The sequence below is a fragment of the Periophthalmus magnuspinnatus genome, chromosome 14, assembly GCF_009829125.3.
Source record: "Periophthalmus magnuspinnatus isolate fPerMag1 chromosome 14, fPerMag1.2.pri, whole genome shotgun sequence".
Lineage (NCBI taxonomy): Eukaryota > Metazoa > Chordata > Actinopteri > Gobiiformes > Gobiidae > Periophthalmus > Periophthalmus magnuspinnatus.
In genome coordinates, this window is record NC_047139.1 from 27336383 (window position 1) to 27354392 (window position 18010).

The following is an 18010-nucleotide window of genomic DNA, read 5'->3' on the forward strand; positions in this document are numbered from 1 at the left end:
CTGTAACAAGCAAGTTGCATTACTCTCCTTTACAACAGGACACAATTAGGCCAGCAGGTGGCGGACGTGTCACATGGAAAAATCACACTTTACCATCGTCCTACACTACAGCTTCAAGTTCAGAACATTTGTCATTTGGTTTGGATAATGTGTTCAGCAAAGCTCTGAAATGTTGGAACAGATTCTAACAAATGAGTAATTAGGATATGTATATTCTATACATATGTTTAAATATACAGTAGGCCTATACGATTCATATAAAAGGTCTGGCATGTTTTTTCTTGTTTCTTTCTTGTTCTTTTTCTTTCTGTTTTATAGGCATACTTTAAGGTTAATGTAGGTTTTGTCTTTTGTCTTATGTTTTATTTGCTGTTTTATATTCATCAAAATAAACTTTATTACTTCTAAAAAGAAGGATACATCCAAATAGACATTTGATTTGTCAGATAGATAACAATTCAAGAACTGTTTGGTTTGGATTAACTATTGAATGACACAGGTGACATTGTTATATTGGGCCTTTGTTGTCTCGTTTCTCTTGTTGAATATCTTCTGCTGGGGTCTGAATGGTGTCTCTTTTATGGTAAGAGAAGACTAGTTTATATGTTGTGGAGGTCTATAGTGGCAAACTGTATCAGGCTATGATTAATTACACATTACTTATTACTAATAGCCACTTTATTTCTGGGGTAGTGGTTGTCTTGCTATTATGTCAATGGGCAAAGAACGAGCTAATGAAAAACCATCAAAGGAGGACATCATCTTCACACTAACAAAAATCACATCATGTTCAATAAAAGCAAAGAGAAAAATGAAAATTTAGATATCACAAATGAAACTACGAAAACAAGTATAACAATAATTTTGACAAAGCCATTATATTGTAGATAGACTAGTAGTGTCCAACGAGCCCGCACATACAGCACAGCGCTAACAGAGAGCTAGCCACATTTGACCCTCTGTGCGCCGTGAGCACTCACACATCCGGGCAGTGTTTATGGAAGATGGCGACACTTACCCTCCCTGCTGAATGGATCAAAAACTGGGAAAAATCAGGAAAGCATGAGTTGTGAGTACATATTTACATATTCAGTTAAGATTTCCTTTAAAATCTAAACTGTCCTAAGCGTCGACTGTTTCGACGTACAAGAATCACATTCAAGTAGCGTGCATTTGACTGCTAATGCTAGCTCAAAAGTCTTAGGGATAATGATCGCCTTGCGCTTTTATTCTATTTCATATTAATTTGTTTAGAACCACATATACTGGATGCATTGGTAATGCTCAATCCACTCAATAAATCCAGAGAAAATCGTACATTTATCGACTTAGCATCGTTAGCAAATTGTAGCAACCTTGCTGGTACTGGCTGCTATTAGCTTGGCGCTAACTAGCTGCTACAGATTCAATTGTAAACATGGATCTACAGTGAACAACTTTTTAAAATAATTTGTTTGGGCATTCGTTTCACTATGATTTACACATACACGTTAGGATACGCAAAATGTGATCAACTTAATTAAATGAACAAACGCCCAGGAATAACATTGTTAGCATCCAGCATCTGCGTTGCAGTTACTTTGGCTAAAGTAGCTGGAGGGAAATAATCAGTTTTGACATTTAAAACCATTTATTGGTATTTGCTACATTGTCAGTGATAATGATATGCTTTAATAAAGTCTTAAAAGCAGACTAATGTATTTTGTTACTAACTTATTATCAAATTAAATGTAGAGATCTGTAAATGCCATAATTAGTTTAACATTGCCAAACTCAAAGATGTTTTGACTTGACAGTTTATGGGTAGTCTTTTTGTAAATATATTCATATTAAAATGCATTTCTCTCCTTAGTGTACAACTCTGCAAAGAACTCACAGAGAAAACAAATCATGGAAGTGAAATCAAAGGTATGGTTTAATTTACAATACAATGTTTTGGGTTTTAAGCCACTTTAATGTTTGTATGTTTAATCTTCTGCAGACATTCAGGCGGCCTTATACGAGCTCTGCTCACAGGTTGTACAGGGCAATCTCAAAGTGGAACCTGTTGCCGCTGTTCTTGGGGAAATGATGGTAAAGTTTTAAATTAATGTTGCATCTTTATTTCATTTATAGACAGCATTTTTTTCTGACAAATGTTTTTACATTTCTATTGATTTTAGGAACTCAGAGATGACATGCCATCAATTTTAGCAGATGTTTTCAGTATTTTGGGTAAAATCTATTTTAATTGATGTTTTTGGTATAGTGAATTGTCACAACTGTATAAAATATTGTGTAATAAACATTAATGTTTTTGTCACAGACTTGGAGACGGGTGCACTTGAAGAAAAGAACAAACGTGAACACTACACACAACTAGCAGTAGCTTGTTTGGTAATGTATCAGATGAGTTCATTACAACTATAATAATATTGTAATAGGGCTTATTTAAGGAATTTCTATCTCTTTTCAGATATTTGTTCCTGAAGTCATTCTCAAAGAAAGGCTTGATCCAGAAACCCTTGAGTCTCTTGGACTAATAAAACAGGCACATCAGTTTAATCAAAAGATTGTAAAAATCAAGACTAAACTTTTGTAAGCTTGACATTTGTTATGAATTCAGTTTGAGAAAAAAAAAATCCCCCTAAAACTGTGTTGTGTTTTTCAGCTACAAGCAACAGAAGTTCAACTTGCTTAGAGAAGAAAATGAGGGCTATGCCAAACTAATAACAGAGTTGGGCCAAGACCTTTCGGGCAACATTACCAGCCACATTGTTCTGGAAAGCATCAAGTCCCTTATAGGTTGGTGAAGCTGTTCTTTTGTGTATTCAGACTGGTACAAATGCAAATACACATTTGTCTTGTTCAAAACACGGCAGCTTTTTCTATGCATTGTAAAAAAAAAAAAATCTAAATAATATTCTCATGATAGAGGTAGATGAAAATTACTTCCTAATTATTTTTTCCTTTCTTTAGGGTGCTTTAATTTAGATCCAAATCGAGTTTTGGACATCATTCTAGAGGTATATGAGAGTCGCTCAGACCAGGATGAGTTTTTCCTGTCACTCATCAAGTCATACATGTGTGAGCCCCTCACTCTATGCCACATCCTGGGATTTAAGTTTAAATTTTATCAAGTAAGGCCTAGTAAAAAGCAAAACAAAACAATTACAACAAGATGCTTTTGATTAAATCAAATTTCTGCTTCCAGGAGCCTAATGAGGAAACACCCAAGTCACTTTATCACATTGCTGCTGCTTTACTGAACCATAACCTAATACAGCTTGAAGATCTCTATGTACATGTAAGGCTAATATACAGTAACATTGATTTGTGAGAATGATTTTTGTTTCTGTTCTGGTTTTTTTTTTTTCAAACATCTGTGCATCTGACTATGTTGCCTTTTTTGTTAAACTAGCTTATGCCAGTAGATGCAGCAATTATAGAGGAACATAAACGAGACATCTCAGAAGCCAAACAAACTGCCCGTAAGCTTGTGATGGTTGTCCTTCCTTCAGAGAAGAATGATGATAAGGACAAGGACAAGGACAAAGATGATGACAAGAATGAAAAGGTTTGTTTAGCAACAAAAAAGCATATCTGAATGAACTGTTTATTACAGTGGCTTGTTATGCTTATGCAACAATGTAATTGTTTTTTGCCAACAGCCACCTGACAACCAGAAGCTTGGTCTGTTAGAAGCATTACTAAAAATTGGAGACTGGCACCATGCCCAATGTATTATGGACCAGATGCCTTCTTTCTATGCTACTTCTCACAAGGCCATTGCTTTGGCGCTTTGCCAGCTTGTTCACCTAACTGTAGAACCACTGTACAGAAGGTAAGATACTGTAACTCCAGACACAATTATATAGCGTATTTTATTACCATTGTTTTTCTGTTATGACTACATAGGGCGGGTGTTCCCAAAGGAGCCCGGGCATGTGTGATGCAGCCACTGAGGAACAAGCGTGCCCCTCGTCCTGCAGAGAACTTTGAAGACCTACGACGGGACACATTCAGCATGCTTGGTTATCTGGGTCCTCACCTGTCACACGATCCGATTCTCTTTGCAAAAATAGTGCGCTTGGGAAAAGGTTTTATGAAAGAGGTACACTATACTATAAATATAATTTTTCTGCAAGCATGTCAAATTGGTTTACACTAACATTAAACATTTTTGCTTAATAGTATCAAAGTGATGCCAAATCTGACAAAGAGAAGTTGGTGAGTTTTTCATTATTTTTATTCAAGGATTTTCATTTTACTCTACTTATCTGAAAGTTACTTTATGGTTCTTAGATTCATTAATTACTTGTTTTAATTACAGGAAATACTCCTGAGTTGTTTCCTCAGCATTGCAGACCAGGTGCTCCTGCCTTCCCTGTCCCTGATGGAATGCAACGCTTGTATGTCTGAAGAACTGTGGGGTCTTTTTAAACTGTTCCCGTACCAGCACAGGTGAGAAACATTCGTTATTCCAAATATGTTTTGACATGAGTTTGTCGCATTTTCTAATGCTTTAACATTTTAACCCTACATAAAACGAATCCTTTTTGTAATCCATAGGTACCGATTATATGGACAATGGAAGAATGAGACTTATTTAAGCCATCCACTGCTGGTCAAGGTGAAAGCTCAGACCATCGAAAGGGCCCGATACATAATGAAGTAAGTATGGGGGGTTTGAAATTAGGTTGTACTGATAAAATATGCATTTTCAAGCTAATGATTACTCATCTATAGTTAAACAATGGATGACTGTTATGACTATATTTCACACAAAATTGTATTTATGCATTTTACATGAGGACATTTGCCTGGCCAAACCAGACTTGCTGCTTTTGTCCAACTTCTATGGAAATTGCACACTGGCACACTTAAACTAGAATAGAAAAGATTCACGTTGGGTGTGTCAGGCTATGAAAGCTGGATATCTGTTCAGCAATCCCAATACTTTTGTCTTATTGAACGTCCTCTTGTGTATTTGCTCTTTCAAGGCGACTGACCAAAGAGAATGTGAAGCAGTCTGGAAGACAGATCGGCAAGTTGAGCCATAGCAATCCCACGATTGTCTTTGATTATGTGAGTGAAATATTAAAATTTTATGCATTTGAAAAAGCAACACATTTCTATGTACCCAGAAATGAACAAACATGAACTTTTTAAATACTTTTTCAGATGTTATCTCAGATCCAGTGGTACGACAACCTTATTGTCCCCGTTGTTGACTCGTTGAAATACCTCACGTCACTTAATTATGACGTCTTGGCCTGTATCCTACTTTTCTTGTTATATGGCTATAATGTGTCATTGAAATGTGTTCTCACTATTCAAATATATCCCTAACTCTGTATTCAGATTGCATAATAGAGGCTCTTGCCAATCCTGAGAAGGAAAAGATGAAGCATGATGACACTACCATCTCCTCGTGGCTACAGAGTAAGTCGCTCAGTTCCCTACAAACCAAATTGTTATAAAACATACTTATTTTAATCTACTGGTAATCTATTTCCCCTTTGTATTCATACCTAGGCTTGGCAAGCCTTTGTGGGGCTGTGTTCAGGAAGTACCCCATTGAGTTGGCGGGACTTCTTCAATATGTGACCAATCAGCTCAAGGCAGGAAAAAGGTAATTTGGTTATTATGACTATTATACAGAATTATTCCATTTCAGCAAATGTCTATTCAAATGTTTATTTATTGTTTGTAACCTCTTTCTTTTGCTGTAGTTTTGACCTGCTGATCCTAAAAGAGGTGGTGCAGAAAATGGCTGGAATTGAGATCACAGATGAGATGACAGCAGAGCAAATGGAGGCTATGACAGGAGGAGAGCAACTAAAGGCTGAGGTACAAACCTAATGTCATGGATAGATTTTCTTAATAAAATATGTTACTAAAATGAGAACATCGCTGATTCCACTTTGTTTGTTCACAGGGAGGCTATTTTGGCCAGATCAGAAATACAAAGAAGTCATCACAACGTCTAAAGGATGCTCTGCTGGAACATGATTTGGCCTTACCTCTGTGTTTACTCATGGCGCAACAACGCAATGGTGTAGTTTTCCTTGAAGGTGGAGAGAATCACTTGAAACTTGTTGGTCACCTCTATGATCAGGTACATCATTATTTAATGTAATCAAATTGCTACCTAAAACTGTCTTATTGAACTTAATCTCAATTTGTGCAGTGTCATGACACATTGGTGCAGTTTGGTGGCTTTTTGGCTTCCAACCTCAGCACCGAAGACTATATTAAACGTGTTCCTCCTATTGATGTTCTATGCAACCAGTTCCACACCCCACATGATGCTGCGTTTTTTTTGTCCAGGCCCATGTATGCTCATCACATAGTGGTGAGTTAAAAAAAACAAACAAACACTTTTCAATATTTAATTTACATTATGTAATATTATCATCTTTATAGTCCAAGTATGACGAGCTAAAGAAAGCAGAGAAGGGCAACCGGCAGCAGCAAAAGGTACACAAATATGTGGCAGCCTGTGAACAGGTAATGAACCCAGTTCACGAGGCAGTGGTGTCACTCCACCCCACTCGAGTGTGGGAAGATATGCGCCCTAATTTCTACGTGACCTTCTGGTCCCTCACTATGTATGACCTGGCTGTGCCACATGTTGCTTATGAGCGTGAGGTCAATAAGCTCAAAGCTCAGATTAAAGCCATCGAGGATAACCCTGAAATTGTGAGTTTCAGTGACAGTGTCACTTCAGAATGACTACTCTTTATCGGTGGAGTAAGTTATGAACACTGATGATGGTTATATTTTTATGTAGCCATTAAATAAGAAAAAGAAGGAGAAGGAACGCTGCACTGCATTACAAGAGAAATTGCAAGAGGAAGAGAAGAAGCAGGCTGAACATGTCCAAAGAGTGCTCCATCGTCTCAAACTGGAGAAAGATAACTGGTTGTTAGCAAGTAAGTGCTCATGCAAATTTTTAATTTAAGACTAATCCTATTTGTTATAATTTTCTTTGTCATTGCTCTTAAAATTATATAAATTGACTCAATCTAGTTTGAAAGTTGATGTCATCAGGATGTTTTTGTTTCTTTTAGAATCAACAAAGAATGAGACAATAACAAAGTTCCTGCAACTCTGCCTATTTCCACGTTGCATCTTTTCATCCATTGATGCAGTTTACTGTGCACACTTTGTTGAGCTGATTCACCAGCAAAAGACACCCAACTTCTGCACCCTCCTATGCTATGATAGGGTATGTCAAGCATGCACATAAAATCATATACAATTATTGTCATTATTCTAATTTGCAACTGTCCATGCAGGTTTTTTCAGCTATCATCTACACGGTGGCCAGCTGCACAGAAAATGAGTCTCACCGCTTTGGGCGCTTCCTGTGCTGCATGTTGGAGACTGTAACCCGCTGGCATAGTGACCGGGCTGTCTATGAAAAGGTTTGCTTTATTATTTAATAAAAAAATGTTGTCCTATACTTTATTTGTATTGGTAAAGATGTATGTGTTTTTTATGTGGATTTAGGAATGTAGCAACTATCCTGGTTTCGTAACCATCTTCAGATCAACAGGTTTTGATGGAGGACACAAAGCAGATCAGCTAGACTATGAGAACTTTAGACATGTTGTGCACAAATGGCACTATATGCTGACAAAAGTGAGTATACTTCCTACTACTTAATTTAAATTTAAATTTAATTTGATTTACATAATTATTTTCCTCTTAGGCTTCAGTTCACTGCTTGGAGACGGGAGACTACACACACATTAGAAATATTCTTATTGTGCTCACCAAAATCCTGCCTTGCTACCCAAAAGTCCTGAATCTAGGCCAAGCTTTGGAGTGCCGTGTTCACAAGATCTGTCTTGAAGAGAAGGACAAGAGACCAGACCTATATGCCTTAGCAATGGGGTAACAGCATTGTGTGCTGACCAGCTTTCTATGGAGCATTATATGAATTACCTTCTAACATGTTGATTGTTCCTTGTTTATTTATATAATTATATGATTTAGCATTTGTTGTTTGCTGCCATATAGATTATCATATAGTAAGCATGTTTAGCAAACGCCAAATCTAAGATGACATTTTTTGAGATTGATCCTTGTCAGTCTTTACAGTAGAAATGGTTCACAAGCTGGCCTGTTTTTTTATCTTAAAATAATCAGATTAATCCTAATGTTGACATTGTCCATGGTTTGCTTTGTTTAAGCCTTTTGTTGCATCTGACAGTTATTCAGGTCGATTGAAAAGTCAGAAGTTGCACATGGTCCCTGAAAATGAGTTTCATCACAAAGAGCTGCCAGCACGTGCTACCACGGCGAGTCAACAGAACGGTCCAGGAGGCTCTGGAAAACCTGCTACCAGCACAAACAAGAACGATGATGGGGCATCCGAGGAAGGAGGTCAGGGTTTTGTGTGTGCCTTTTTTGTCTATGAATGTTTGACAGCATAGTCAATTTATGCTTTGGTTTATATACAGAGCGGGGCAAAGAGAAATCTCAGGGGACCACAAAACCAGTCAACAAAGCCAACAGTACAGCAGCCAAAGTGACTACCAGCAATGGAAATGGTGCTCTCAATAGGTATATATCTCTGACCCTAAGTAAATAAGGATCCATTTAAACTGAAGTTATTTTACTAAAATTAATCTTTTATTGTAGCACTAAAGGAGTGAAAGATGACAAAGAGAAGAGCGGGAAGGAGAAGAAAGAGAAGAAGGAGAAGACTCCAGCCAACACTCCGGAGCTGAAGAGTGAGCTGAGGCGAGAGAAGTATAGGGACGAGCGAACAGGGAAAGAAGAGCGGGCCACGCGCGAGGGTAAGGAGAAGACCCCCAAGGCTGAGCGCGTCAAGACCGAGGACAAGAGTGCCAAAGACGACAAGAACAAGGCCGGAAATGGAGAACCCGATGCACCCAGGGAATCCAAGAGTAAGGAGAGAGACCGCAGCACCGCAGCCACATCCCTCAAGACGCCAGTTCTAGGTCTGAGTCGGCTGAATCTGAAAGGGGTAAGGAACTCATTTGTCCTTTACTATATTTATTGTTTGGTGCATTTTCTAAAACATAAATTATCTGTTTAAGATCACAAAAGAAGAAAGCTTGACAGCCACTCCTCTCCATCCCACTCCTCGTCTGTTAAGGTTAGTATGGCTTGAAGAAGGCTGTGCCCATTTCTCTGCCGGAGCTTCCCTGCCGTTGCTCATTCCAGCAGCTTTGAAGAAAACAGAGGAGGATTTTTTTTTTTTTTTTTTTTTTTGGATCCGCACCTATATCCACAGGAGATTATACAATGGACATCAGCATTAAGTTTCACAGAAAGGGTGGACACCCTTAAGGACTTAGTCAAGAAAGTGTTGTATATATTGAGTATTTTCATATCGAAATGTTTCTATTTTTGTATCAACAAGTTTTCAGTGTGCCTTGAAGATTTTTTTTCTAAGATTTTTTTCTATTCATTCTTTCACGTTCCTGTGGATTTTTCTCTTTCCATATTGTGGAAGTTGGCTTTTTCATTTGTTTTTGGAAGCTGTATTTTTATACTTATGAAAGTGCCTGTCATTTATTTTTAGTTTTGTCCTTTTTCTGCAAGTTGAAGAGTTCCTAGTTAAAACAGTGGATTTTTTTCCCTCCATTTTCTGATCAAGAAGTGTCAGAGGATGTCTGTCCAATCGTTGCCTGGTGTTCAGAGCGTCTGCGCTGCTGCTGAGTTATCACTCCTTTTTTGGCTTGTTGCGATGGCCTGCAATATTTCAAATGACAAGAGTCTGAAGTGGTCCCTTGAGCTCTACCCCCACGACCATCAGCCGTTTATCGACAGTCGCACCTACCTCCATGGAAGCAGTGAGAATGGGCTTTCCAAGCAGATGAGAGCAGCCGAGAATGTTGCAGTTTTACAATCACCCAATGGTCCAAATACCTGACCCTACACAGAGGGAGAAAAGGGGGAGTGTGGGCACAGCCTGAATCGCCTGGAGAGCTGCCCAAACCACTGGGAGCATGTGATAGGTCTTATTTTTCCCTTCCACCAGAGAACTAGGCTCCAAGTGTCTTATCATTCCTAACCTGTAAGTTCCAGCAACAGTCAAGCAGTGTACGTAGGGCAGCTGACAAACACTTACATTTGAATAGTAATGCACTCACAGCTACACTCTTGTAGGCACGGTTTAGCACTTGCACTTTAGATGTGCGGCAGGTTTTTTATTGTTATAATGTATGTTGTCTGAAATTTCAGACTTATTAAATGTAGTACAGTAATTTATTAACTCAGGGCTATTTTAGTAGATACATTCCACATGTTGACATCTCCTTTTGTAATAACATTGTAAAAAAACTCAGTCCTTGAAGGTCAGAGGTCAGGGGAGAGGCTTGCTGCTGACCTGACCAGGACCAGCTCCCTTTCCCCCCCCCAACCCTTCGACTCTACTGCTGTCCACCCACCCCACCCCCTCCCAGCTCATGTGTCATCTCCATTCATCCCTACAGGACAATAGCACCGAACTCAAGGAGTCCACAACCAAGGTATGAACGGCCTTCTACTGTCATCCGAGCTGTGACTACTCAATATGGCTCATATAGCTTTAGCTGCTTTGTAGGCCAGACAGTATAAGATTTTAAAGGAAAAGAACTGCATATATTTTTTTACAGAATTGTAAATCTCCTTCCTTGTTACATAGTGTTGCATATGTAATTTTAGTACCATTATTAGGGGTTGTTAGACTTGTTTTGTCTTTCTAAAATGTTTATATATATAAAGACCCCATACTATATTTTAAAAAATAATAGTGTTTTATCTTGTTTGTGTTATTTAAAATGTCATTGTAGAACCCTGTTAGCTACAATTCAGTCGACCGATCGAAGAGCAGAGAGAGGGAGCCAGAGAAGAAAGACTCACCAGGACGAATGAAAGAGAAGAAAGAAGAAAAGGATCGTAAAGAGAGGAAAAGAGTCAGTATCTTTTTTTTCTTTTTTTTTAAACTTTTTTGAGTTTCAAGTAATCATTAACTTTCCTCTATTAATTTATTGTCAGGACCATGTTATCAACGACCATGAGACCAGTCAGGAAGTCAAACGTCGGAAAGATGAAAATGGAACAAGTAAGTTAGTTCTCACTCAATAATCGCTTGTTGTCATTATCTACACAGCTCATTTGAACTCACTGTCTACTTAGATTCCTCCAAGACCAGCAAAAGCACAAGCCCTTTATGCGACTCTCCACTTTCAACTGAGAAAGAGAAGAGCAAGAGACCAAAGTCCTCCAGTAAAGAGAAAGGCGAGTCTGTGAAAACAGAAAGGACTTCCACTGGGGGGAAAAAGGTTAATTATGAACACTTAAGTAGTGTAATCTGTTTTATACTATACATTGTGATCAGTTTATTTAGTAGATGTAATTGTACACATTCAAATGAATTACCCTTATTTTCCAGGAGTCCAGACATGACAAAGACAAATCTGAAAAGAAAGAAAAAAGGGAGAACACAGGTGGAAAAGAAGAAAAAAAAGCAATATCCTTTATGATAATGATGTTTATGGCTTCGGTATGGTTCAAATCTAATGAAGGTCACTTAAATTGAAAAAGTGATATTACATTCAGAGACTAATCCCACCCTTCTGAGACACTTGAGCACAACTCAGCTAAGAGGATTCTATTTTAAACTGCTTTTAAATAGGTGTTTTACTAACTGCATATTGTCATTGTTATGGGAAGCATCATTCACTGTGTTAAGGTGCCATGCATGTGTTGTGTAATATTACAAATGGTGCACCTTTTATCATTAAATAAATTAAAGCAGACCAGCAGCACTTAAGCCTTTAAAGCTACGCGATTATAATAGGTGGGTTTGAAGGGCAGGGTGGGCCTGCATTTTAACAGGTTAAGCCCAGTGTTTAGTTCTGTTTTACCAGTATTTATAGGCCTTAACACGCTCACTCATAAATCCTCCGACAAGCATAGATAATGTGCAGGGAATTGTGGAGGTAAGTAGCCATCCTCTTGTTGCCACTTGTGAATTAATCAGTCACTTGTTGAGTGCCTCCTTTTCTCTGTGTTGTTTGCAGCAGAGCTGGAGAAGTGGTGCTTTTGTCCCCTCAAGATGACTGCAACTCCACCTGTACTGTGTTTTTCAGTCATACTTCGGCCTTTTTTAAAGAACCCCACAACCGTTAGCTGTAGTTATAACAGCCTTTTTCCATTTCAGGATTTTACAATAACACATTTAAAACATTTTTGTCTTTTTATTATACAGTATGTTATGCCATGTGCGTTTGATAAAAATGCCCATTTAGTGAAATGGTTACTGTATGAAATCCACTTAGCATCTGTTCATGGATTTGGTATGTTTTGCTCAAAAAATATGTATTTTCTGTGCATTGTCTAGCTTTGCTTGAACCCATTTTATTGGCGTTATGCGTTCTATACCCACTTACCTCATCCTTTAAAGATGCATAGATATTTTTATTTATTTATCTTCATCTTTTAATGCAAGCAAAATTATAGGTTATCGTTGGTAGGTATATGATACAAGGACCAGTGTGTATATTGTGTACAATAAAAGATAACATGAAATCAATATCATGTTATTATTTTCCACATGTTTTTCTCTCCAACAGTGTCCTTTTGTGAATTTATGTTAATCGGGTTTTATATAATTTATAAAAATGCCAGTTCAGCTTTGATTCAAATGTAGAATTGTAAAGAAAAATCAAGACGAAAGACCTGTGACTCTGTACTTCAAATACAGCTGTTTTGAAATGACTTTTGGAAATTTTATCTGCTGTATTCATTGTACCTTTTTTTACAAAAAGAAAACCCAATAAATATAATAGTTTTCCTAGTGTGTCAATCATGGTGATATTTCTTTTGCAACAAATGCACCTTCATTCTACATCATTACATTAAAAAATCAAATGGTGGTTGAACATTAATGTGAATGAGTGTTTGCTCTTGGAGTCGGTTGCTAGCTTCAGCCTCTTACAGTGAACTATGTTTTGACAAAGTATCTGGTGATATGCTCTAAATGTGTGCTTTTGTGTTGTGACACTCCTTTTTAATCAGTAAAATCAAGAAACATAAGTGTTGACCAGCTATTCATTGTATTGTGTGGTTAAAGCAGCATTACTCACAAAAAGGGTAATATAAACCTCATTTTATTAAGGAAATGTATTAAAATTGTCTGTACACAACCTCTTTACAGAGGCTCATTATGTTCATACACATGCAACTCCCATGGCAGAGGTAATTTTACAAATGAAATTCACAAATCCATCAAATCTGGGTCAGATACTTTGAGGTTTAATCAAGGTCCACTCAGAGTTGCATTGTGATACAACTTCTTCCAAATTCACATGCAGTTTATTTTGGGAATAAGGGGCTAAGATTTGAAACATAATATTTTAATGCAGACTTTCCATAGAAATTAAACAAATAAAAATAAATTCATAGCTCTTGCTTGGTTATACAGATCCTCAACCAAAGATATGGCACAATGCAAAGCTTATCACAACCAAAGTAGCTATGAAAATACTGATTCACTGCTCTACTGCTGTTACTGCACACACTATTGTGGGTACTCAACCCAAGAAAAACTTCATAATGCTAAAAGGGTCGCTGATGTTGCATTTTAAAAATGCATTAGCCATGTTAAAAGCTTACCTCATTTCAATAAAATTGTGAAAACTATGGCAGTTGAACAGCAGTCTTACAAAGTAGCATCTTTTTGAAAACACAATGATGCCCAACACATATAAAACACTTTGAAAGTAGTGCCAAGATGGTATGTGTGGGATATTAACATTTGCTTTAAGGATGATTCTTGCCTTAATATGAATGAAAATAATAATTTTATCACTAATTATAACAATTATATCTAAGTAAAGATGTCACCACAAAAATATTAGGATTTTCAGGATGCTTTGATTGCAAATCATGGCTTTTTTTCTTTAAAATAGAAAACAAGTTTGCTGCTTTTAACAAATTATCTAAATACGTCAGGAAGCAATATATTCCCCTTTTGACACATCTTTTGAAAATGCATTGCCATGACGCCAAATGCTTCATAAGGCACTACAAGAGGCAAATCCCCCATGTTTCCCGATGCTCAAAAGTTCTTCTGCACCAACCAAGCCTACTCCGGTAGTGTGCGGGCGGCCTATGTACAGTCCCGGGACATCCAGGCCTCAGACACAAAGAGCAGCACCTCATGTTGACTCCAAACACCCATGTGTCTATAAAGTGTGCCAGCAGAGTGCTAGTGTTCATCCGGACACATCCGTGAAATATACGCATTTCACTTGAAATTAACTGAAAGACAAAGTGGATTAGCTTCATATTCTTTACACTTTATGGACTTTAAAACTAAGAAGATGAAGTCACCCTTTAGATTTTAACGCTCTCTGTGCCATACACGTTGTAGCCTTCACGGTACGTGGCAAAGTTCTGAGAGTTTGCTGGAGGGGCTGGTTTAAAGTTCTGCGCATTCTTTGCTAATTTGAGTCTCTTTGTTTCTTGGCGTGACTTATAACAAAACTCTATCAAGGCCACGGTCATCGCTAGCCCCAGCCCTCCAACCAATATATAGAAGACCCCTGCCACGTTGCTCAAGCTCAGAGCGCTGGTCTTGTCCTGGGGAAGGTAAAGACCACCATTAAGACATCTTCTAATGACAGAGCAAGCCAAGAATACAAGTAAATAGGCTTAAGCTAATATGCTAACATCAACCCCTTTAAGCTAAAGCTGTCATAGATAAAAGCTGTGTTAGCAGTATATTTGTGTTATAAATATAAATTATGATATAAATAAATATAAAGAAAAAAAAAAAAGAAAAACACATGGGCTCATCTTTTTGGCCTTAATTAAAATACATGGTGAATGTAGAAATACTTGTTGCTAACTGGCTAACTTGCTGTGATGCTATTTAGGAAGGCGGTCATGGTCGTACAGGTCTGTAATCTATGAGTAAACTCCTCAACCTTTATATATTACATATTTACAATCAAATAGTAAGTTGAAGAAGGTGAATTGAACCATTTTTGCTGCTATTTAGGGCCAAACATTGAAATTCATTTATGTGCATTCTAATCCATTGATCCACCTTTGCACTATGCTAGCTTCTGCCTGTACTTTTAACTCATAAACCACTATTCTGTGCAAATAAAACTCTTGACTTCAAATGTTGAAATGATTTTCTAATGTATGTACATGAATTAAGAACACCAATAAGCTAAATTTCAATAGAGGTTTGGATGTCATAACAGCAGTCTAATGGTTTCAATTCTCTTCTGAAAATGGTATGAAAATATACTTTATGTATCATGCTGAGTGAAGTAACAAATTGGTTTGACAAGAAACGTATTCTATGTGTTTATGGATTTAAACCAGTGTTATATTTTAAGTATACAAGCAGTGTTCAGATGTAATGTTTGTGAGGATGTATGCCATAGATGTTTGCAGATGAAGAATAAGTCAGAATGCATTTTTGTACAGAAGACCTGCAGCGACTGACCTTACTTCCCGAGTCCTTGGTTCCACATTCACCCTTATCGTACCACCATTTGTTTTTCAGCTTGTCTAAGATGCCTTGTTCACTGAGTTTCAATACAGCAAGGTTTACAGGAGTTCTTCACGTGGAAAATAACATAAATAACATTTAATATGTTATTTTATGTTATTCAACTTTTTAACTACTTTATACTAAGCAAAGCGATATTGTAGGGTCCTGGCCAAGACACATTTTAGCAAGCAACATTACAATAAATGTATGGCCTGTGATAACCCACAAAGACTACCCTGGCATGCCAGACCCCAGCTATATCGCTTTGAGTAATCGGCACACACTGATCACAAGAAGAGAAAAGATTTAAATTAGGAAGTTAAGCAGCTGCTGCACAGAATGACAAAAGTAACATATGCAGAAGTCGATGTGGTGCATTTGTGCTATGGGCAGCCTTAAATGTTTATCAAGATGGATCTAACAGGAACCCTTTCTTGACTTACAGGAAAAAATGAAGCAGTTAAATTTCATTAAGAACCTACAGGAGATGATGTCTCACAAAAACGTCAGTAAAGACAAAGACATTATAGCAATCAATCAGGTAAGCCTAAATATGCTGGAAGGTCAAAGGTGCGCACAAATCAAACAAAGCTGCTTTTAATCTGATTGCAAATTATGGTATTTAATCTGATTGTAAGGACTAAGTTATGGTGTTTGGTGCTGGACATTTGATCATGGCAAATTGACTGCTAGATTTCAAAGTGTTATATCCTTTCAGAAACAAAATCAGTGTTTGTAATTCAGTAATTGACTAGAATGCCTGATTTCACTAACTCAGACATGATGTGTTTGTAAAATGAACAAAAATGACACATGCACAAGGGTGAGCTGTCGTTCCTTTTCTCCAGTCAGAGCTCAATGAATGATAAAGTTATGATGGGTTCTGGTCCTGGAACTGTCCTTTTCAGAGAAGAGACACTTAATATGTGTAGGCTATAATACAGGAGTGTAGGCAAAAATATCATAGCAAATATGCCATCACCCCTGCCACTGGTATCCAGTTATGCTTTGGTTATTAAACTGCTGGATGCAACATCTAGGAGCAGCCACAAAGGGTCACTACAGTAACATTTTTGCTGCCATTATGAAATACACAGACTTGTTAAGGAACTGAGAAAGCATTTCACCTAAAATAGGATTGTAACATATCCTAAAGTCAGTGGGTACATTTACATAAGTAGAATATTTCAGATAGCCCTATAATTCGATCTGATTTACATGCACAAAAAGTATAATCATCAAAACACCTAAAAGACAAATTAAGTGTAAAATAGCCATTTCAATCTCTTTCATTTTTGCCTGCCACATTATTATAATACAAATATAGTGTAATCACTAGACAAGCCAGCAGATGGAGCCACATACTATTAATACACTACTAGATGTGCTTGATGTACGTGAGGCCAAACCTTCTTGTTAAAGCCTGATTTTGTCAGACCTCAGAAGCTAAGCAGGGCTGGGCCTGATTAGTACTTGAATGAGTGGTTGCTGGGAATTTCAGGTGCCACAGTGGGGTGCCGGTGGCAAAAACTGTTGTTGTGTCCTTAGGCAAGGCACTTCACCCACATTGCGTAGTATGAAAGTGGTATGTATGTGTGTGTTGGTGGTGTTTGGCAAACTCGCTTCTGTCAGTCTGCTAAGGGCAGCTCTGGGGCCAGTAGCTTACCACCACTGAGTGTATTGCAACCTTAATAACCCAACTATTTGTAATCCTCCTTATTCATAACGACTCAGGTCAGTTTGAAAGATAAACTATACACATAACTGTGAATAAAACTGACACATTTTCACCAACACTGCATTGAAATTAATACAAGCACTGAAATAAATCTTACTTAAATTAAGTTTCTGTATTAGGAAAGGGCTTGCTAGATTTCTGTGACAAAATGTTTGTGTTGCGTAAACATTTAAGTTTACACATGTTGATTTATTATTTGAATTGTTTGAATCCAATCCATCATACAAATGTTACTTGTAATGTGCCCTAGCAAAAACCTTCCTCTTGTGGTGCATCATAACTTTATCTTTCAGTCTGTCTGCAAAATAGGAGAGATGTGTTGAAGGCAGACAAGAAATGCAGGACAAGACAGGGAATCACAAACACATGCAGATGCAGACACTTATAATGGCCACATACTAAATATACAGATGTATTTACATTAAATGAAGCCTTATTTAAAAATTTTTTAACTTGTCCAATTTTAGTATAAACATTATTTTCAGTGTAAATGTCAGTGATTTTGCTCAATTACTCACACTTGATTATCTGAAAGTGAAATGAAGACAGAGAAAAATGGCAGTCAGGTTGGACATGAATTGAGTAGTTGTAAGGTGTGGCGCGCCGTCTGTGAGAGGAGACAGTAGAGCTGCGTTATCCTTTGGGTAGTATCCAGTTCCGCTCACTCGGTTTGGATGACTGTCTATAACTGCAAACTCTGCCTGTCTCTTCCTCCACAGCGCACCACAGTCATGATGCACGAGCAGCAGAGG

The 18010-nt window shown here is 37.6% G+C and overlaps 2 protein-coding genes across 2 annotated transcripts in view; one reads left to right on the forward strand and one right to left on the reverse strand.

Annotated features, from left to right (window-relative positions):
* The first annotated feature begins 914 nt into the window (after positions 1–914).
* Positions 915–12814, forward strand: thoc2 (THO complex 2). The gene is given in 40 exon segments (XM_033978222.2): positions 915–1069; positions 1853–1908; positions 1982–2073; positions 2163–2214; positions 2306–2376; positions 2456–2577; positions 2651–2784; positions 2959–3119; positions 3194–3286; positions 3401–3556; positions 3651–3823; positions 3898–4093; positions 4174–4209; positions 4313–4443; positions 4552–4653; positions 4983–5067; positions 5164–5257; positions 5344–5424; positions 5518–5614; positions 5715–5832; positions 5921–6100; positions 6173–6337; positions 6409–6684; positions 6776–6917; positions 7056–7213; positions 7284–7412; positions 7498–7629; positions 7700–7884; positions 8204–8376; positions 8454–8556; positions 8635–8951; positions 8954–8983; positions 9057–9115; positions 10458–10493; positions 10797–10919; positions 11002–11068; positions 11143–11288; positions 11399–11476; positions 11902–11948; positions 12030–12814. Coding segments are annotated over 39 exon segments (4620 nt in total). The 5' UTR covers positions 915–1004; the 3' UTR covers positions 11908–11948; positions 12030–12814.
* Positions 12815–14238: 1424 nt separating this feature from the next.
* The window catches only part of LOC117381289 (glutamate receptor 3-like), a 67330-nt gene continuing 63558 nt past the window's right edge, over positions 14239–18010 (reverse strand). The window contains 1 exon segment of the mRNA XM_055226770.1: positions 14239–14592. Coding sequence (XP_055082745.1) covers positions 14347–14592 — 246 coding nt within the window. The 3' untranslated portion in view covers positions 14239–14346.